This window comes from Rhinoraja longicauda, chromosome 2, assembly GCF_053455715.1.
Source record: "Rhinoraja longicauda isolate Sanriku21f chromosome 2, sRhiLon1.1, whole genome shotgun sequence".
Lineage (NCBI taxonomy): Eukaryota > Metazoa > Chordata > Chondrichthyes > Rajiformes > Arhynchobatidae > Rhinoraja > Rhinoraja longicauda.
This window is the reverse complement of record NC_135954.1, coordinates 22,428,905-22,451,362: the sequence shown is the minus strand read 5'-3', so window position 1 is coordinate 22,451,362 and position 22,458 is coordinate 22,428,905. Positions and strand designations below refer to the sequence as shown.

General features: G+C 44.8%; 1 protein-coding gene across 9 annotated transcripts in view; it reads right to left on the bottom strand.

Annotated features, from left to right (window-relative positions):
• fhod3b (formin homology 2 domain containing 3b) overlaps positions 1-22,458 on the bottom strand; it is a 561,621-nt gene that overhangs the window by 89,677 nt on the left and 449,486 nt on the right. For 5 of the 9 annotated variants that reach the window (XR_013548492.1, XR_013548493.1, XM_078415815.1 and 2 more), the window contains 4 exons: positions 21,052-21,177; positions 15,018-15,152; positions 9,693-9,743; positions 5,616-5,809 (listed from right to left, as the gene is read on the bottom strand). Coding sequence is in view for 7 of the 9 variants with exons in the window: in XM_078415815.1 (XP_078271941.1) it covers positions 5,616-5,809; positions 9,693-9,743; positions 15,018-15,152; positions 21,052-21,177 (506 nt within the window). In the remaining 2 variants the exon portion in view is untranslated. The remainder of the gene's footprint in view (positions 1-5,615; positions 5,810-9,692; positions 9,744-15,017; positions 15,153-21,051; positions 21,178-22,458) is intronic. The other 4 variants (XM_078415819.1, XM_078415834.1, XM_078415843.1 and 1 more) reach the window with 3 other exon arrangements.

Here is a 22,458-nt window from a genome sequence, read left to right as displayed (position 1 = left end):
AACAAATATCAAGGGAGACGTGTCAACAATCAAAACTCTTTCACATGAGGTTTCCTTAAATGGATTCAGATCTTGGTCCAAGCAGAGAAGCTAACAAACTGGCTTGTACACCTATTGTCTTTTCAACAAGTTTCCTCCTTAAACAAATCACCAAAATTGCAAGAGTAATTTATTCAACTTCCTAACCTAAACCAATATCTCAAAGTCTAAAATGAACTATACTTAGGATAGTGCAGGAAGGAACTGCAGATGCTGGTTTAAACCAAAGGGAGACGCAAAAAGTTGGAGTAACCTAGCGGGTCAGACAGAATCTCTGGAGTTAAGGAATAGGTGATGTTTCGGGTAGAGACCCAGTTAGGATAGACTGTTTTTTAAATTTCTTGACAATAAAATGGATTAATAGCTTCTATGCTCAGTAGTCGAGTTTGTATTTTTTAAAGAAAGCCTTTGGCATCTCAGTTTTTTTTAAATTACAGCTGCTTGTAGGAGAGGCTGCACATTTAATTTTCACATATTATTTCACACTTATAAATTTTTCCTGAAAAAGCACTGGGCCATTTCATTATCCAAACAATAAATTTGACTATAAATCACTCAGTGCGTTGGCACTGTAAATCTGCGTATTCTACAATCCCAAGTGGGAGCTGATTTTGGCAGCTACTGGAGCAGGGAGGAGGAAGGGCAGTAAATAAAAACTTTAAAAGCACATGCTGCTGGAAATCTGAAGCAAAAGCAGCAAAGCAAAAGCTTGGCGCACTCGGCAGCAGGTCGGGCAGCATCCGTGGAAAGAGAAAATAGAAAGTTACTGCCCAATCCCCTGAGCATCGCCAGCATTTGCTGCTTTTGTAAGATAAAGGAAGTTTACCACAGAGTGAGATGGGTGGATGTGGGCAGTCAGGACTGATGCCACAGCAGGCCAGAGAAACCTGGTAGCTCCTAGCGTGCAAAGGTAGGGAAATACACCCTTTGCTCCCTATGTTGTTGCTGACCATCAAGTACACATCTACACAAATTGTATGCACCGGCACGTGATCCGCACCCTTCTCTATACTTGGGCAATTCAAACTCTGGTCCAGATACTTTTTAAATAGTGTGAGAGTGCCTGCCTCCCAGACATTCTCCAGCACAGTGTTCCAGATTGTGACCTCCCTTTGGGTGAAAGAAATAATTCCTGAAGTCCAGTTTAACCATTTTGCTCCTCACCTTAAACCTAAACTTGTGCCCTCTGGTTTAAGAAGTCATAGAACATAGAACAGTACAGCACAAGAACAGGCCCTTCAGCCCACAACAGCTGTACTGAACACGATGCTAAAACCAACTATAATCTGCCTGCACATCATCCATATCCATATCCCTTCATTCCATGCATACCCATCTATGCGCCTATCCAAATGTCCCTGAAATGCCATTAACATATCGGCCTCAACATCCACCCTTGCACATCTCCTTGAAACTTTGCCCCTCTCACCTTAAATATATGCCCTCTACTATTTGTACCAGCATCTGCAGTTATTTTCCTACACTACATGCCCTCTACTATTTGATTTTTTCATCCTGAAAAAAAGGTCACTGTGCCTCCAATAATTTTATATACTTCCATCAGGTCTCCCCGCACCTTGGGCTTTCCAGAAAAAAACAATCTAATTTTACCCAACCTATCCCTGAAGCTAATAACCCTAATCCAAACATCATTCTGGGTAAACCTCCTCTGCACCCGTTCCAAAGCCTCCAAACCCTTCTTGCATTGGGGTGACCAGAACTTCACGCAATGCTCCAATTGCTGCCTGGCAAAAGTCTTACAAAGCTGCATCCTGACTTCTGACTCTTATACTTAATGCCCCAACCAATGAAGGTAAGCATACCATAAGCTTTCTTTACCACTCCAACTACTTGTGTTGTCTCTTACAGGCAGCCGTGGACTTGGAGCCCAAGATCGCTCTGTACATCAATAAAATCCTTCGACACATCAAGTTGGACACGTTAGAGGCGGGAAACATGTTCCCAATGTTGGGGGAGTCCAGAACAAGGGGCCACAGTTTAAGAATAAGGGGTAGGCCATTTAGAACTGAGATGAGGAAAAACTTTTTCAGTCAGAGAGTTGTGAATCTGTGGCATTCTCTGCCTCAGAAGGCAGTGGAGGCCAATTCTCTGAATGCATTGAAGAGAGAGCTAGATAGAGCTCTTAAGGATAGCGGAGTCAGGGGGTGTAGGGAGAAGGCAGGAACGGGGTACTGATTGAGAATGATCAGCCATGATCACATTGAATGGCGGTGCTGGCTCGAAGGGCCGAATGGCCTCCTCCTGCACCTATTGTCTATTGTCTCCATTACGGAGGAAGGCTTCTTAACATTCACCTGATCTATGCCCGTTGTAATTTTGTATAACTCAACACAGTCGCCCTTGGTCTTCTCAGCTCTAAACAAAACAATCCCTGCCTATCCAGTCCTTTCACATATCTGAAAACTCTATCCCGGGCAACTTGCTGGTAAATCGCCTCTGCATCCTCTCCACTGAAACCGTGGACTTCCGAGGGCATTGGTGGACACCAGCAGCTTCTAGAGTTTTCACAGTGTGGGTCTGCAGAGTTGCAAGGGAGAAGGAGGGCCACACAGCACTCTGTAAGGGACTAATGGGAAGTGTTGGTGGGTTGGGGACAAAGGGTGCTGGACAGTGTGGGGGGAGTGGTGGAGCAACTATCGGACACCCCCAGCATTCTCAGCAGTTACAGGAAGGGGCTCCTCACCATATCACTGCTTTATTTCAAAGTATTGCCTCAGTTTCTGGATTTTGGCTAATGGGAGCTGTTGGCAATGGATATAATTTATAATTGTTCCCAGTGCATAGCACTAGAACTCGTGTGCAGGTGATCGTGGTCGGTGCAGACGCGGTGTGCCGAACGGTTATGTCCACACTAGATCTCAAATCTAAACCTATCCAAACCGTCAATCTTTTTCACAGCTCCACATATTGCAAGGCCATTCGGCCCTTCGAGCCAGCACCGCCATTCAATGTGATCATGGCTGATCATTCTCAATCAGTACCCCGTTCCTGCCTTCTCCCCATACCCCCTGACTCCGCTATCCTTAAGCATCTACTTGCATCTACATAATCAGTATTTTTTAAATGGGCTTGTTAACATGGGGTAGCTGATTATTGCATATGGGGTTAGTTAAGGTCCTTAGCATAAGTTGATATAATCAGTTTAGATAGTACTTTGGCTTTGGGCTTGGCTTTCTAGGTTGAGCACATATCCTGGTGTTATAGCATGTACTTTGTGTTTTAATTGTAACTAGACCAAGTGGACCCGTTGGGTCCAAACCTCTCCTGCATTGGTGCAGCACCCTCTCCTCCCACCCCCTCCCCCTTGCCTCTTCCCCCCCTCCCTCCCCCTCCCCCCCTCCCTCCCCCTCCCCCCCTCCCTCCCCCTCCCCCCCTCCCTCTCCCATCCCTCCCTCCCTCCACCCTCCCCCTCCCTCGCTAGGAGATAGATTTAAACTTTAAAATGTGAATAACTTCCAAATAGAACACCGATTTCAATGAAACTTCTTCCATTAGCACCAAAGGGATGATGGTGAGTAAGAGAATTGGCCTCCACTGCCTTCTGAGGCAGAGAATTGCACAGATTCACAATCTGGGAGGGGGAGGGGGAGGGGAGGGGGAGGGGGAGAGGGAGAGGGAGAGGGAGAGAGGAAGAGAGAGTCACAGAGAGAGACACACAGAGACAGAGACGGAGAGAGACGCAGAGAGACGCAGAGAGACAGAGAGACAGAGAGACAGAGACGGAGAGAGACGCAGAGAGACAGAGAGACAGAGAGACAGAGAGACAGAGAGACAGAGAGACAGAGAGACAGAGACAGAGAGACAGATTAACTGTTCTATGTACCAACAATGGAACACGTAAATTCTTACTGGCAACACTATAACAGGTATGTGTACACAATACACAGATAATTTATAATAAACAAAAATTCTTATTCTCGCTTACTGGGAACCTATCCAACATACTTTTCATGTCATTGCTGCTGTAAAGAGCCCTCACAGAGGGAAATGGGAAATAAATGAAGTTTACTTTATTAAAAAAATCTTTTAAATAGTTTCCCTCAATAGTTAACCGGATACACATGCGGCTTCATATGATGCTATTGTACATAGATTGAGGTAGTTCCACACTGAGGCCTTCATTGTCACCCTTGGACACGATCCTAATTAACCTCACCGCTCAGATGCAGAGGTAGGGAAGAGAAACTAAAATGAGGTGACTGATCTTCTAATAACGGTTAATCTACCAGAATTGATGGCAATCACTGCAGAAATTCTGGAGAGTACACATCAGGGGAAAAAAGTCAGATTGTACAGCAAGGCTCTTCGCTGTATAAAGTAAATGACTTGAATCTAGATGGAATACTGACTTGGCTGGTCGCAGCGTGAGTGTACCTGCGCGACGGACTACAAGACAAAGTAAAACACATGACGACATATGACTGCAGAAATCCTGGAGTTTTCCCTCTGTCTCTCTCTCTCCCCCTCTCCCTCCCACTCTCTCTCCCTCCCTCTCTCTCCCCACACGCGATCCATTCCCTCTGCCTTATTTTTTCAGTGCATTGTTTAATCTTGCTCTAAGACAAGGCCACTCGGCCCAGCGTGTCCATGCTGGCTCCTGGGGGACCATGCGCATTGTAAACAGTTTTCCCCTCCTCTCACTGGGGGGGGGGGGGGGGGGAGGGGGGGCATCACTGCAATGTGCATCCCTTCGACTCATTTTCATTTTCTCTCTCACGTTTTTGCAAAGAGGGAGGAAACCAGGGGATCAAGAAGAAACTGACAGAGTCCTGAAATGACCAAAGTTGTGCAGACAGCACTCAAGGTCAGGACTGATCCCGAGGCAGAAGCACCAACTGCTGTGTTGTTGTGCGCACCCATGTATTAAGATCAGGAAGCAAATATGAGGTCATAAGGTCATAAGTGATAGGAGTAGACTTCGGCCATTCGGCCCATCAAGTCTACTCTGCCATTCAATCATGGCTGATCTATCTCTCCCTCTTAACCCCATTCCCGTGCCTATTCCCTTTAACCTCTGACACCTGTGCTAATCAAGAATCTCTCTATCTCAAGCATGATTCCTGTAGTGAATTCAGTGAGAAAACTATAGAGCAGTGCTGTCCCATCTGGAGGTTCCATTTGCGAACAGGTTTAGTAGAATTAATGGACAACATTTTATGTATTGCATGAACAAACATCCAGCCACTGCTTAACTAAACATCCACAAAAGAAGAACTGATTTGCAGACTCTCTGAAATGCCTATTTGCATGTTTACTGCTGCGGTCTACTGTTTTACAACATGCAGTCAATGAACCTGTTAAAATACTGGAAACGTATTTGGCAGCGCTCAAAAGCCTGCGAGCAGTGGAAATTAAAGCAGAGTTTAACCATTTAATGTGCCATCTTTGCACTCTTGTCAGTTGCAGTGATTGTCAGCTTTCTAAATCGTCTCCCACATTCACCGTCTCCTCTACCTGGGTGACCCCCCCCCCCCCCCCCACCACCACCCCAAATGCGTTGATATACACGCAAACGCACACAAAAGCAGCGTTATTGCTTTGCTGGTGCTACTCACGTTCTATCGGCTGAGGCACTTCGCAATGCGTGGATGGAGACTTCTGCTCTTGCCAGGACCCTGGAGGGGGTGTCCCACAGCATGGGGCGGGAGAGGAACTCAGGCTGAGGGAAAGGTCACTGCGTGCTCGCGGCACCCGATTCCTGGCCTCCTTCTCGTATTCCTCGGCTGCTAATTTCTCCAGGTACTTGTATCTGAAAAGGGGTCCGCAAACATTAAAAAGGTTCAGCGTGTAGCACATTGCGTGCGTTATGCTGCAGGCTCGTTCATTCTCACATCTTGAGCCAGCAGCACTGCCAAAGTAAATGACTTGAATCTAGATGAAATACTGACTTGACTGGCTGCTGCACAAGTGTACCTGCCGACGGACTACAAGACAAAGTAAAAACACCACCAGACATTTATCTTTTTCCATTCCGCGCAGATCCTTGATGCAAAGTGACACAATCGCTCTCACCACCTTCTAAACATTACTCCTCTTGCCTGAACTTGCTTCTATTCCAACAATATGGGAATTTACATCATGGTGGGTTTAGTCATCAAATGGTGCTTAGGAAGAGAAAGTACATCTGTTTTACATTTGCATGGATAGTGCTTCTGAACTGTTTATTGCGGCATGCTACCAATCATACTCTTTATACTTAAAAGCACTGGCATTTAAAAAAAAAACTATACTCGCTGCTTCTAGCCAACATCTTCAAATTTCATTCAATCTCGATTCTTCCTACCAAATAACCATTTGTATGGAATGAATATTTAATGTCTGTTTATCAAAACAAAAAGCCAGCAACACATGGATATAAATGCACATCTTGGTAACATTTCATTCTGAAAAGTTCAAAATTCATCGAGACAGGAGAGAGTAAAATAAATTGTCTCCTTGGCAGCTGCAAAGTTCTTGGGTTTGGATGGTTGTGGGAGGTGAAATTCGATGTCAAATAACTTCACCCAAAATGTTGGGAAAAGAACAATATTAAACAATTGTGTGCTCAACACTGGCGTTCATCTCAACAACACATGTTACTTTGCACAAATCTTAGTTTGCAAGCTGATAATGGATTGGCAAGTAGAAATGTCATTGGTGCTCAGCAAAGATTTGGACAGGGACAAGTCAAGATAGCTTTAGACTGCATCACTGGAATTTAGAAGGATGAGAGGGGATCTTATCGAAACATATAAGATTATTAAGGGGTTGAACACGTTAGAGGCAGGAAACATGCTCCCAATGTTGGGGGAGTCCAGAACCAGGGGCCACAGTTTAAGAATAAGGGGTAAGCCATTTAGAACAGAGATGAGGAAAAACTTTTTCAGTCAGAGAGTTGTAAATTTGTGGAATTTTCTGCCTCAAAAGGCGGTGGAGGCCAGTTCTCTGAATGCATTCAAGAGAGAGCTAGATAGAGCTCTTAAGGATAGCGGAGTCAGGGGGTATGGGGAGAAGGCAGGAACGGGGTACTGATTGAGAATGATCAGCCATGATCACATTGAATGGTGGTGCTGGCTCGAAGAGCCGAATGGCCTACTCCTGCACCTATTGTCTATTGTCTATCATAGTGCTTGAAGATGGAACCAATGCAAAACAGTCTTATTAGTTTATGTTTAAGTTCGTGAGCAAGCACATATGCCCTCTAGGTCTGCAGAATGAGCCCGACCCGAAACGTTGAGTCTGAAGAGGGGTCCCGACCTGAAATGTCAGTCAGAAGAAGGGCCATGACCTGAAACGTCTCCTATCCTTTGTCACCAGAGATGCTGCCCGACCCGCTGAGTTACTCCAGCACTCTGTGTCTCTTTCATGTGCCCTCAAACCTAGGTACATTTTTACCTGATGCATTTTGTTATTTTGAGATTATCTTTGGCAGCTTTTTAAATAGTTTAGTTTAGTTTGTTATCACTTGTACAGAAGTACAGTGAAAAGCTTTTATTGCGCTCTAACCAGTCAGCGGAAAGACAACACATGATTACAATCATGTGGAATAGCAATGATTACAATCATGTGGGGCAGTAAATGACAGGTACTAAAGCAATTGCAGGAAAGAGAAGCATGAGAAAGAGAGAGATGAACTCATCAATTTGGAAGACAAAACTCCTGTTTTGTATTTACAGCTATTAACGTCCGTGCAGTTGGTGCCCAGTGTGAAGACTGGAAATCGGTTCCAGCAGTTGATTCACGGGTTGATTGCTCTATGTGATTCGGTTCTGCCTCAGTCAACTTCAAAGCAGCAACAATATTCAAAAATACAACCCACGCCACTGGCAATAGCGAATAATGGGGAACATACTGACTCAAAGTCCTAAGCAGGCCATTGCATGTCAACACTTCCCAACAGTTGCACTGACTTCATTTGGGTAGTCGGCTTTCAGTTACACAGGATAATGCAAAAGGAAAGTCTTAATCAGTAGAATTGGGAACAGAGGTTAGAAACATTGGTTGTGTTTCTGCCAAGTATAAAAATGTAAACGGCATTTTGTTATTGATATAGAAACATACAAAATAGGTGCAGGAGGAGGCCATTTGGCCCTTCGAGCCAGCACCCCCATTCATTGTGATCATGGCTGGTCATCTACTATCAGTAACCTGTGCCTGCCTTCTCCCCATATCCCTTGATTCCACTAGCCCCTAGAGCTCTATCTAACTCTCTTTTAAATCCATCCAGTGAATTGGCCTCCACTACCTTCTGTGGCAGAGAATTCCACAAATTCACAACTCTCTGTGTGAAAAAGTTTCTTCTCACCTCAGTTTTAAATGGCCTCCCCTTTATTCTTAGACTGTGTCCCCTGGTTCTGGACTCCCCCAACATAGGGAACATTTTTCCTGTATCTAGCTTGTCTAGTCCTTTTATGATTTTATACGTCTCCATAAGATCCCCTCTCATCCTTCTAAACTCTAATGAATATAAGCCTAGTCTTTCCAATTTTTCCTTATACGGCAGTCCCTCCATCCCAGGGATTAACCTTGTGAACCTACGCTGCACTGCCTCAATAGCAAGGACGTCCTTCCTCAAATTAGGAGACCAAAACTGCACACAATACTCCAGATGTGGTCTCACCAAGGCTCCATACAATTACAGAAGGACTTCTTTGCTCCTGTACTCAAATCTTCTCGTTATGTAGGCCAACATGCCATTAGCTTTCTTCACTGCCTGCTGAACCTGCACACTTACTTTCAGTGACTGGTGTACACCAAGGTCTCGTTGCACTTCCCCTTTAGCTAATCTGACACCATTGAGATAATAATCGGCCTCCTTAGTGGATAACCTCACATTTATCTACATTATACTGCATCTGCCATGCATCTGCCCACTCACTCAACCTGTCCAAGTCACCCTGCAACCTTCTAACATCCTTTTATGATATGACACCAATTCAAGCATCAATGTACAGTCATAATATACCAGCAACAAAAATGGCTGCCCTGCATGAACCAGAAAGATTTTTGAAAGGACGTGTTGCCAATAATTAAGTTAGGTGTGGGAGGCGGTGGGTGAGAGACGGTGCACTGGTTGGGTATGAGTAGCAGCAGGTTTGAGGAAGAAAAAGACAGAGCCAATTAATTTACAGACCTGCACATCTTTGGGATGTGGGAGGAAACCATAGAACACGGAAACTCACCCAGCCACAGGGAGAATGTGCAAACTCCACACAGACAGCACCCAAGGTCAGGATCAAAGCTGGTTCTCTGGCACTGTGAGGCAGCAATTCTACTAGCTGTACCACTGTGCCGCTACTATGTAGACAGATAAGGTTAGTTTATCTTGGTATTATATTTACTACAGAAAATGTGTGTTAAAGGACCTGTTCCTGTGTGGAACTTTCAATGTTCACTGTTCTATGTAGGGGATCCAATCACAGAAATTACATATTTACATACGTTTGCTGAAAGTTGGACTCCAAAATAATATAAACACGGATTGATTATCCTTAGTTTTGCAGTCTATCTGAGGGCAACCTAAATGGCCAGCCCCAGAATGAAACTTTGTCTGTAAAATGATGACCATCTTCCACTGATTAAAGTTCAGTAAAATGTATTGCTTAATTTAAATGAGCAAGTACTTGTGTTCACATCTATTAGAATAAGCAAACCTTTCTTCTCTTGCCAGTCTCTGCTCTTCTCGTTTCTCGATATACCCCCGACTAAAAGATAGAATAGATAGGAAAAAAATAAGATATCAGAAGACAGAGACAGAAGGTCATTAGATACTGAGGTAGAAATTTGTTGTTGACTTAAATAGTAGAAATATCAGACAGAGAATCTATAAGAGTGGCTGGCGTTTTATGTACCAGCTTACGACTTATTCCCAAAGAATAATTTTAATCCACATCCATTAAGATAACTGAAATTCAATTTTTTGGAAAAAAATCCATTCTGATGAGATTTGGAAGATTATATTCATCTATGAATACATCTGAATATAAGGCAATGGTTCCATATACCATTTGCAGAAACAGTATGGTTTTATAAAATTTTCTAACTTGTTTTATTTCCTCTCTATCCTGTTGAATCTTTACCATCGTAATCATTCTGATTGAATTCCACCTCAATCTTCCTTTCTCATTGTTTTGATTATATATGCTTCCCCACTCTTTATAGAGACAGTCACACAACATGGAAATAGGTACTTCAGAACAGCACCTCATATTTTGCTTGGGCAGCTTACACCCCGGCGATATGAATATTGACCTCTAAATTGAAGCAACCTTGTCTTTCCCTCTCTCTCTCCATCCCTTCCCCTTCCCAGTTGTCCGACCAGTTTGACTGTTCCCCTAATTAAATGTTATCTCTGTATGCTTCGTTGTCACCTTCTCCTAGCTAACATTATACATTTCCCTATTATCCCCATCCCATTTGATGCCTTGTTTTCACTTACACTTCCTTATCTCCATGTTCCCCTCTCCCGACTCTCAGTTTGAAGAAGGGTCTCGATCCAAAACGTCACCCAATCCTTCTATTCAGAGATGCTGCCTGTTGCGCTGAGTCAGTCCAGCATTTTGTGTCTATCTTCAGTACTTCGGCACAACTTGCCCATAGTGAGCCAAAATCCCTCAACTACACTAGTCCCACCTGCCAGCATTTGGCCCATATCCCTCTAAATCTTTCCTATCAATGTACGTGTCCAAATATCTTTTAATTGTTGTTTTAGTTTCTGCCGCAGCTACCTCCTCTGGCAGCTCAATCCATATCCCACCGCCCACTGTGTGGAAAAGGTTACCCCTTAGGTTGCTATTAAATCACCTAAGGGAACTTAAGGAGGTGACTCTAGAAATCGTGGATGCATTGGTGATCATTTTTTAATGTTCTATAGATTCAGGATCAGTTCCTGTGGAATGGAGGGTAGCTAATGTTATCCCACTTTTTAAGAAAGGAGGGAGAGAGAAAACAGGAAATTATAGACCAGTTAGTCTGATATCAGTGGTGGGGAAGATGCTGGAGTCAATTATAAAAGACAAAATTGCAGAGCATTTGGATAGCAGTAACAGGATCATTCCGAGTCAGCATGGATTTACGAAGAGGAAATCATGCTTGACTAATCTTCTGGAATATTTTGAGGATGTAACTAGAAAAATGGACAGGGGAGAGCCAGTGGATGTAGTGTACCTTGACTTTCAGAAAGCCTTCGACAAGGTCCCACATAGGAGATTAGTGGGCAAAATTAGAGCACATGGTATTGGGGGTAGGGTACTGACATGGATAAAAAAATTGGTTGGCAGACAGAAAGCAAAGAGTGGGGAAAAAATGGGACTGCAGCTATTTACAATATACATTAATGACTTGGATGAAGGGATTAAAAGTAACATTAGCAAATTTGCAGAAGACACAAAGCTGGGTGGCAGTGTGAAGAGCATCTGTGAGGAAGATACAATAAGGCTGCAGGGTGACTTGGACAGGCTGTGTGAGTGGGCGGATGCATGGCAGATGCAGTTTAATGTGGATAATTGTGAGGTTATCCACTTTGGTGGTAAGAATAGTAAGACAGATTATTATCTGAATGGTGTCAAGTTAGGAAAAGGGGACGTACAACGAGATCTGGGTGTCCTAGTGCATCAGTCACTGAAAGGAAGCATGCAGGTACAGCAGGCAGTGAAGAAAGCCAATGGAATGTTGGCCTTCATAACAAGAGGAGTTGAGTATAAGAGCAAAGAGGTCCTTCTGCAGTTGTACAGGACCCTGGTGATACCGCACCTGGAGTACTGTGTGCAGTTTTGGTCTCCAAATTTGAGGAAGGATATTCTTGCTATTGAGGGCGTGCAGCGTAGGTTTACTTGGTTAATTCCCGGAATGGCGGGACTGTCGTATGTTGAAAGACTGGATCGACTAGGCTTGTATACAGTGGAATTTAGAAGGATGAGAGGGGATCTTATTGAAACATAAAAGATTATTAAGGGATTTGGACACGTTAGAGGCAGGAAACATGTTCCCAATGTAGGGGGAGTCCAGAAACAGGGGCCACAGTTTAAGAATAAGGGGTAGGCCATTGAGAACGGAGTTGAGGAAAAACGTTTTCAGTCAGAGAGTTGTAAATCTGTGGAATTCTCTGCCTCAGAAGGCGGTGGAGGCCAATTCTCTGAGTGCTTTCAAGAGAGAGCTAGATAGAGCTCTTAAGGATAGCGGAGTCAGGGGGTATGGGGAAAAGGCAGGAACGGGGTACTGATTGGGAATGATTCGCCATGATCACATTGAATTGTGGTGCTGGCTCGAAGGGCCGAATGGCCTACTCCTGCACCGATTGTCTATTGTCTATCACCTTAAACCTATGCCCTCCAGTTCTTGAATCCCTTACTCTGGGTAAAAGACTGTGCATTCACCCCATTTATTCCCCTCATGATCTTTATATACCTCTATAAGATCACTCCTTTGCCTGATATTTTCCTACTCCTTTGCCTGATATACTCCAAGGAATGAAGACCTAGCTTGCACAGCCTCTCCTCTTGCATAGCTTAGGGCCTCAAGTCCTGGCAACACACTCTGCACACTTTCCAGCTTAACAACATCCTTTCTACAGCAGGGTGACCAACACTGAACACAATACTCCAACAGTGGCCCAACCAACTGAAAGATAAAACCCAACTTCCATACTCAATAACCTTACTGAAGACCACCAATGTATCAAAACCCTTCACGTCCACCCTATCTACCTGTGACGCCACTTTTTCTAGGAATATGTGCCTGCACTCCTAGATCCACAATATACCCAGTGGCCAGGTCATTCACTGTGAACATCCGATGCTGATTTGACTTCCCAAAATGCAACACCTCTCACATATCTGCATTAAACTCCATGAACCATTCCTTAGCCCACTTGTCAAATGATCACGATCCTGCTGTGATTTTTTTATACCAGTTTTAGCAATCTACAATAGCAACCAATAAAAAATGGAGACACATTTGCTAATTTCCACTTCAACTGTGCTTTGAAAAATTGATTGAATTAATTGAAAGATAGATTTAGCATGAAAACAGGCCCTTCTGTCCTCTGAGTCCATGCTAGCCATCGGTACCCGTTCACATTGGCTCTATGCTGCCCCACATTCGCAACCACTCGCTACACACCAGGAGCAATTTACAGAGGTCAATCAATCTACAAAGCTGCATGTCTTTAGTACATGAGAGGAAACCAGAGCACCTGGAGAAAGCCCACATAGGCACAGGGAGAACGTGCAAACTCCACATACATAGCACCCGAGGTCAGGATCAAACCTGGGTCTCTGCTGTTGTGAAGCAGCATCTCTGCCAGCTACTGCCAATATCCATAGTTCTTTTTACATAGAAACATAGAAAATAGGTGCAGGAGGAGGCCATTTGGCCCTTCGAGCCAGCTCCGCCATTCATTGTGATCATGGCTGATGATCCACAATCAGTAACCCGTGCCTGCTTTCTCCCCATATCCCTTGATTCCACTAGCCCCTAGAGCTCTATCTAACTCTCTTTTAAATTCATCCAGTGAATTGGCCTTTCCTTCCTTCTGTGGCAGAGAATTCCACAAATTCACAACTATCTGGGTGAAAGAGTTTTTTTCTCATCTCAGCTTTAAATGGCCTCCCCTTTATTCTTAGACTGTTTACTATTTACGTTGTTGAACAATTTCGCATGGAAACTATCTGGCGCTAGAAACAAAAATCAGTCTTATTGTTTTCATTACCTTGTGTTAAAATATTACATCTAATAATTATTTCCCTTTATATATTTTTAATTTTTCTTGTACTGCTGATACATAATACTCTTCATCTAATGAAATGGGGTGGCACGGTGGCACAGCAGTAGGGTTGCTGCTTTACAGCGCCAGACTATGGTTTAATCCGGACTACAGGTGCTGTCTGTATGGAGTTTGCACGTTCTCCCCGTGACCACATGTGTTTTCTCCAAGATCTTCAGTTTATTCCCACATTCCAAATACGTACAGGTTTGTAGGTTGATTGGCTTTGTATAAATGTAAATTGTCCCTAGTGTGTGTAGGTTAGTGTTAATATGCTGGGATCGCTATTCGGTGCAGACTCAGTGTGCCGAAGGGCCTGCTTCCGCGCTGTATCTCTAAATTAAACGGCACGGTGGCGCAGCGGTAGAGTTGCTGCCTTACAGCGAATGCAGCGCCGGAGACTCAGGTTTGATCCTGACTACGGGCGCCGTCTGTACGGAGTTTGTACGTTCTCCCCGTGACCTGCGTGAGTTTTCTCCGAGATCTTCGGTTTCCTCCCACACTCCAAAGACGTACAGGTATGTAGGTTAATTGGCTGGGCAAATGTAAAAATTGTCCCTAGTGGGTGTTAGTGTGCGGGGATCGCTGGGCGGCGTGGACCCGGTGGGCCGAAGAGCCTGTTTCAGCGCTGTATCTCTAAATCTAAATCTAAATCTAAACTAAATACATATGCAAAGTACTCATTTAACAAGGTTATTGTTGATTGCCATATCACCTTTTGATTTTAATGAACCCATATTTCCCTAAGTTACTCTCCCCTTCATGTACTCATAACATTTTTTATCATTAGACTCGATATCCCTTGAAAGCTATTTTTCATTCTTTCTTTTTGTGGCCCTTAATATTTTCCTTGTGTCCTCTTGTTGCTTTTATAGCTTTCCCAGTCCCTTGGATTTCCACTTTGCTTTCGCCCGTGTTAAGTACATTCTTAACATAGAGTTGCAGCCAATCCTCCCATCAGGAAGTCACTTTATCTTGGTTCAAAACCCAGCTGTGACTGGGACTTCAACACCTGGAGAAAGGCCAACAAATGCCTCCAATATGGATGGGATTTCATATACAGAAGACTGGTGCCATGATGCCAATTTCATGCAAACCATCCATAAATTTGCAAATATTGAAACTTTATAGACGACAGGAATTTGAGACAGTTTTCATGCTCCTTTGTCTCTCCTACCGTGTTCTTTTTTATTGGTTCCCGTGATGGGATTCTTACTTGAATCGGTTTCTTTCTTCCCGTTCTATCCGCTGCAATCTTTCCTCCCTCTCCTGGCGACGTTTCTCTCGTTCCGCTGCCAACGATTCCTGATGTTGCCGGTACGAAGACGATAAAAGACCTCCCAGTGCTGGCCTGTTGACCAATCAAACATATGAAGCCATGTCCAAAATATCAGAACAACTTTGCCATCGCTCTTAAGATAGTTGGTTCCCAAAATTACCAGGGTCCAGCCTCCAGAGAGTCTGGTGTGGTGGTCTTCCTGGCTGCCCGTCTGCTATGATCTCTACGAGTGTCTGCTCTGTATTCCTATCAAACCAGAACATTTGTGGTAATCGGTCATGCTATTTCATGTGCCTAATTGGGTGCTTGTTTCTAAATCGCCAACACTTCAGCTGATATTCGTTTAGTTTAGTTTAGAGATTTAGAGGAAAAGGCCCTTCGGCCCACAGAGTCCACGCCAACCAGCGATCACCACACACTAACGCTATCCGACACACACTAAGGACAATTTACAATTTTACCAAAGCCTACAAACCAGTATGTCTTTGGAGTGTGTGAGGAAACCGGAGCACCCAGAGAAAACCCATGCAGGTCATGGGGAGAACGTACAAACTCCATGCAGACAGCACCCGCAGCTAGGATCGAACCCGGGTCTTTGGGGCTGTAAGGCAGGAGCTCTACCACTGTGCCATCCATTTGAATGACCACTTCTGAGTTTGTATGTTTGCACCTTTTCCCTGTGGGTTTTCTCCAATTGCTCTGGTTTCCTCCCACATTCCAAATGTGTACAAGTTTGTAGATTTTTAAATTTAGATTTAGAGATACAGCGCGGAAACAGGCCCTTCGACCCACCGGGTCCGCGCCGCCCAGCGATCCCCGTAGGTTAATTCGCTTCTGCAAAATTGCCCCTAATGTGTAGGAGTGAGTGTGAACAGGTGACCAATGGTCGGCATGGACTCGGCCTGTTTCCACACTGTATCCCTAAACTAAACGAAAAACTAAGGAAAAGCTGAAGTACAAGGCCATAAGCAAAGCTACACAACAACAATGACACAGCTGATAAAAAGAATATTGTTGTTTCCATTTGGTCTTATCCATGATGGCAGCTGATTCCTAATTCTGCTCTTCATTTAAAAGTGAAGTGGAGTTTCTCTTTTTTTTTAATGATAAGCAGCATAAAAACAGGCTCTTGGAGCCCACTGAATCCATGCCAACCACTGATCACAAGCTCACAATAGTGCTATGTTATCCATCTTTTTCATCCTCTCCCGACACATTGGGGGCAATTTTACAGTGGCTAACTAACCTACAAACCCACATGTCTTTAGCACTTGGGATGAAGAGAGAGCTGGATAGAGCTCTTAAGGATAGCGGAGTCAGGGGGTATGGGGAGAAGGCAGGAACGGGGTACTGATTGAGAATGATCAGCCATGATCATATTGAATGGCGGTGCTGGCTCGAAGGGCCGAATGGCCTCCTCCTGCACCTATTGTCTATTGTCTATTGAAACTGGAGCATCCAGAGGAAAGCCACGCAGTCACTGGGAGAACGTGCAAACTCCACACAGACAGCACACAAGGTCATGATCGAACCCGGGTCTCTGGCACAATGAGGCCGCAGCTCAACTTCTCACAGTGACTGGAAAACCTGACATTCTCTACCCAGGAAGCTAATGAAGGCTTTAGCAATTGAGGCATTTAGAAGTAGAGGAGGTAGACAATTATTTTTTAAAGATTGCGGAATTGGGTGCTGTTGTTGAACTGGCATAGAAGAGTTGAGGACTGGGGAACATCAGCTATGACTTCAGACTTTAAAGATACAGCGCGTAATCAGGTCCTTTGGCCCACCAAGTCTGTGTTGACCAGCGATCACCCCTGTACTCTAGCACTATCGTATACACTAGGGACAGTTTACAAATTTTACCAAAGCCAATTAACCTATAAACCCGTAAGTGTTTGAAGTGTGGAAGGAAATGGAACACCCAGAGAAAACCCATGTGGTCGCAGGGAACGTTCCGACAGCACCCGTAGTCAGGATCGAACCAGGTCACTTGCGCTGTAAGGCAGCAACTCTACCGCTGCTCCACTGTGCCGACCCTCTAGAATGGCAGACCAGGTTTAAGGGGCCTGATGGCCTAAACCTGCTCCTATTTTCTTGAACATTTGTGTGTTTCCTGACATTTCTGTCTGGAACGACAGTTGTGAAAATACTCAGCACTTCTTTTCACCATCTCAACCCGAAAACAACCAAGGAAAGTCTTTCCAGGAATATATTCTGCCTTCCGTTAAGAGGAATGCTATCTCTTGCTGCAGTGGTCATGTCTATGCCCTGGCACAATTTGTGGACCAAAGCTGATTAAATTACCAAACGACACACTTCTTATCGCATCAATGCGAGGTGACTGAGTGAAGTTTAGAACATTAAATAAATAGATAAGCAAATGGGAGGAAGGGAGGACTCAGACTAAATATCAAGGTTATTCCAGAACCAAGAATATCTTTGAGCAGTTACGTTGAGATTTATTTTTAAATGAATAAACGTTCAGCAAAACAGTAAGAATTTTGGCCCTGATAACAACATTTCTGTTATGGGTGTTTTTACTCAAAGAGAAACCATGCATTTTGCTAAAAGCTCCACTCTAACAGGTTTTGTTCAGTGTACCAATGATAATGAGAACGGAGTTTGTACGTTCTCCCCGTGACCTGCATAGGTTTTCTCCGAGATCTTCGGTTTCCTCCCACACTCCAAAGACGTACAGGTTTGTAGGTTACTTGGCTGGGAAAATGTAAAAATTGTCCCTAGTGGGTGTAGGATAGTGTTAGTGTGCGGGGATCGTTGGGCGGCGCGGACCCGGTGGGCCGAAGGGCCTGTTTCTGCGCTGTATCTCTAAATCTAAAAATCTAAAATATATTCAGTGTTTCACCTCAACTTTACCACTGCAATTTTGCCTGCTACTGGCCAGATGGTTTGAATAGTAATTTTGCAGCCTCTTTTGTGGAATTGCACCAGGAATCTATAAACTATTTAGAATTCCTACCATCAAGCAATGGGGCATTTCACATAAAGGGTGAGGGGGAAGGGGGAAGGGGGAAGGGAGAAAGGGGAGCTGAAAGGTTGGTTTTGTTATGTGTTGCTGGTCAGCATACATTAAGGGGGAACATTACACCCAATAGCTGCAAATATGTTAGCTACAGATGAAACATCATTGATTTTATGATTCTGTCGGCCAAAGTCCATCGGCACCAGGGCATAAATTCTACATTTTTTTTTATTGCAGAAAATGCGCTACATAATGCTGACTTGGGAAAAATAAAATCCGTATCAGCAAAACACGCGAGTTGGACCATGAAGTCTCCTCATAGTTGTGAACCAGTGTGGACGTCACTGGATAACTATGCTTTGCTTGCATTCAATTTGAATCCATTCGAGAATGGTTTACTACATGCTACCATTGTAGCATCGCTTATTGCAATCTGTATTCAATCTAGTTATAATAAAAGGTCTTTTGGTCTTTCACAGACTAAAAGGTACGCTGGGAACAAAGACAGCAGCAACATCCTCAGTAGTAACTGAATTCAAAATAATCTGCAACTTACTTTGTATTCTGGGAGGTAAGATAATATAGGAGTGTCATTTAATTTTATGACCGAGACAGTACCAGTAAATACTGTGAACATCTAACTTTCAATCAACTGTAACTTAGACTCTCCCCATGTTGATTTTACAATACATTAAAGCCTTGATTTCACGCACCCATATCTTTATTTTTCCTCGAGGAATGAAATGCAGGACGAAGTGCGGAAATTTGTTGGGAGTTTAAAACAATCCATCAACATCAGATCTCTAAGTAATCCTAATACAAACATTCCTTGACAAGTAACAGTACAAGAAAGGAACACCAAGCCATCATACAAAACATGTGCCTGGACGGATAGTCATAATTTAAGGATGGCTCTTGCCTCTTAAGGTGATCCTCACAATTACACCTCAACTCATATTTAACCAAAATAACAAAATGCTTAGCATGTTTGAACCGCCTTTCCCCGTTTACGACACAGAAACCGTCCCCTCTGGTCCAACTTGTTAATGCCAACCAAGGTACCACAACTACACTGGTCCCAGTATCCACATTTGGTTCCCTTTAAACCTTTCCTATCTATGTACAATGGATATATGGAAGTACAATGGATAGAATGGATTTATATGTTATCAAGCAGTTGCAGACTGAGGGATGAGAATCGTGAATATATAACCCATCAATTGGCTTCCACGGGTATGTAAACTCTCTGTCTACCAATTCAAATATGCCTCAGTGTCTACAGAACTTTACAAGAAAAAGAGAAGCAATTCAGTGCAAAAGTGTCCCAAGCCAATACATTTACACTTCAAGCGCAAGGCTTTAATTCCTCCCTTTAATTTTTGCTTGAAATGGATCTCTCCCTCTAATAGTTTGTCAACAGAAGTCCCAGCACAGACATAGTGGAAGAACAGCAAAATGTAGCTCCACATTACCATTAGTAATTACAGTCCGTTTCTTTACATTGTGCAACACTGCACTCATCCCAGACGTACAGCATGGAAACAGGTCCTTCAAACATGTCATTCATGCTGACCACCAAGCACTAATCCCATTTTTCTTCTTGCATCCCCATCGACGTCCCCTCTCCTGGCCTCCCAATTCTCTTACCACCCGCTTACACCGGGGGCAATTGATGGGAGCCAGTTAAATGACCAGCCGGTGTGTCTTTTCCATGGGAGACAATGAGAGCACCTGGTAGTAAACATGCAGTTACATGGAGAACGTGCAAACTCCACATGGCTGGGTCTATGGATGCTATAAAGCAGCAGCACTAATTGCTGTACACGGCACTGCCCTTTTTAAGTATAACTAGACCAAGCCGACCAGTTGGGCCCAAACCTCTCCTGCATTGGTGCAGCACCCTGTCCCCCTCCTCCCCCCCTCCCCTCCCCTCCCCCTCCTCCCAACTCCATCCCCCTCAACCCCTTATCCTCCCTCCTCCCCCCCACTCCATCCCCATTAACCCCTCTTATCCTCACTCCTCCCCCCTCCCTCCCTACTTCCCCCCTCCCTCCCTAGATAGATTTAAACTTTAAAATATGAATAACTTTAAAAATATAACACCGGTTTCTTCCATTAGCACCAAAGGGACAATGGTGAGTAAGGTGGGCATAAAATTGTTGTGCTATCATCGTGTACCGTTTTGGCTGTAGTCAAGGAACAAATAAACAAACGATTGTTTTAGAATGTAGATACTGTATCTGAACTGTCTCTTTGTAGTTTGTCTAGATGGGAATAGAAAATCAACCTTTTATGAATTAAACTCCAGTTTAATGTATTTTTTGAGATAAGAGAAGGAAAACTGGAAATCTGGTCAGGTTATGATCATTTCAAATGTTCAGATCATATCAAATATCAGATCAAATATTATCTTTCATTGGGTGGCATTAATTACATTCAAATAGCTGGGAGATGATTGAAAACATCTCACATTTTCAACCATTTGTCTGCTCATATCCCGAGATCAAACGTCAAGGTCTGAAGAAGGGCCCCAGCCGAAACATCGCCAATAAATTCGCTCCACAGACGCTGCCTGATGCGCTAAGTTCCTCCAGCACTTTGTGCTTTGTTCAAGATTACAGCATCTGCAGTTTCTTGTGTCTCCATTTATTTAATTTAACTCTAATCACACCTAACACAATGATGAGTGCTTTCAGAGCACACTTAGATCAAGAGTAAATCCTCAAAATAATAAAATGGATTTGTGTTTTGAAATAAAGAAGGCAGTGAACCCTGCAAAACTGAAATAAAATAAGACCTGCTAGAGATACACAGATGTGTCAGCATCCTTAAAGAGAAGAGACAGGTTAACAGTTAATGTTCAGACATTCTGCAGAACAATGTATAGCAGAACAGCAACGTTAATAAGCACAGACCAGCTGTGTATTTTCACAAGATATGTTTGCAATTTTGTCTCAAAGACCAGTCAGCGTTGGGAATAATCACACAAACCTTTCAGATTTTGCTTCAGGAGCAGGTGTGATGGATGTCTTGCAGTGAAAGCTGGAGCTGGTGGGTGCATTGGGTCCAGAGTATAGTCGAGATCCTGTGTAGGCACTGCCGCCATGGCTGCTGTATCTGCAGACGTAGGCAGCAGAGAGACAGGGAGACAGGAGACAGGGAGACGGAGAGGGAGAGGGGAGAGGGAGAGGGAGAGGAGAGGGGGAGGGGGAGGGGGAGGGGGAGGGGAGAGGGAGAGGGAGAGGGGGAGGGGGAGGGAGAGGGAGAGGGAGAGGAGAGAGGGAGAGGAGAGGGAGAGGGGGAGGGGGAGGGGGAGGGGGAGGGGGAGGGAGAGGGAGAGGGAGAGGGAGAGGGAGAGGGAGAGGGAGAGGGAGAGGAGAGGGAGAGGGAGAGGGAGAGGGAGAGGGAGAGGGAGAGGAGAGGGAGAGGGAGAGGGAGAGGGAGAGGAGAGGGAGAGGGAGAGGGAGAGGGAGAGGGAGAGGAGAGGGAGAGGGAGAGGGAGAGGGAGAGGGAGAGGGAGAGGGAGAGGGAGAGGGAGAGGGAGAGGGAGAGGGAGAGGGAGAGGGAGAGGGAGAGGGAGAGGGAGAGGGAGAGGGAGAGGAGAGGGAGAGGGGAGAGGGAGAGGGAGAGGGAGAGGGAGGGAGGGAGAGGGAGAGGGAGAGGAGAGGGAGAGGGAGAGGGAGAGGGAGAGGGAGAGGGAGAGGGAGAGGGAGAGGGGGAGAGAGAGAGAGAGGGAGAGAGAGAAATAGACAGATAGTGAGGGGGAGAGAGACAGGCAGAGTGGGGGGGGGAGAGCAGGGGCAGAGTGGGGGGGAGACAGAGTGGGGGGAGGAGACAGAGTGGGGGGGAGAGAGAGTGGGGGGGAGAGAGAGTGGGGGGAGGGAGAGTGGGGGGAGGGAGAGTGGGGGGAGAGTGAGTGGGGGGAGAGAGAGTGGGGGGAGCGAGAGTGGGGGAGAGAGAGTGGGGGGAGAGAGAGTGGGGGAGAGAGAGTGGGGGAGAGAGAGTGGGGGGAGAGAGAGGGGGAGAGAGAGTGGAGGGTGAGACAAAGTGGGGGGGAAGAGACAGTGTGGGTGGGAGGGACAGAGTGGGTGGGAGAGAGAGGCAGAGTGGGTGGGGGAGAGAGAGAGGCAGAGTGTGGGAAAGGGAGAAAAGCAGAGCGAGAGAGGGAAAGCGAGAGAGAGGGAGGAGAAAGCATCAGAGGAAGGGAAACACAAGAGATCGAGAGAGAGGGACGGAAATGTGAGGAAAAGAGGGAATCACAAGAGAGGAAAAGTAAAAAGAAAAGAAGAGAAAGGAAAGAAAATGGGAAAGAAAGAAACAAATGAAATGAGTGAAGAAAAGATGGAAAGGTAGTTTTATTGAGCAAGCATTCAACATAACCCTCTCATTTGGTTAATA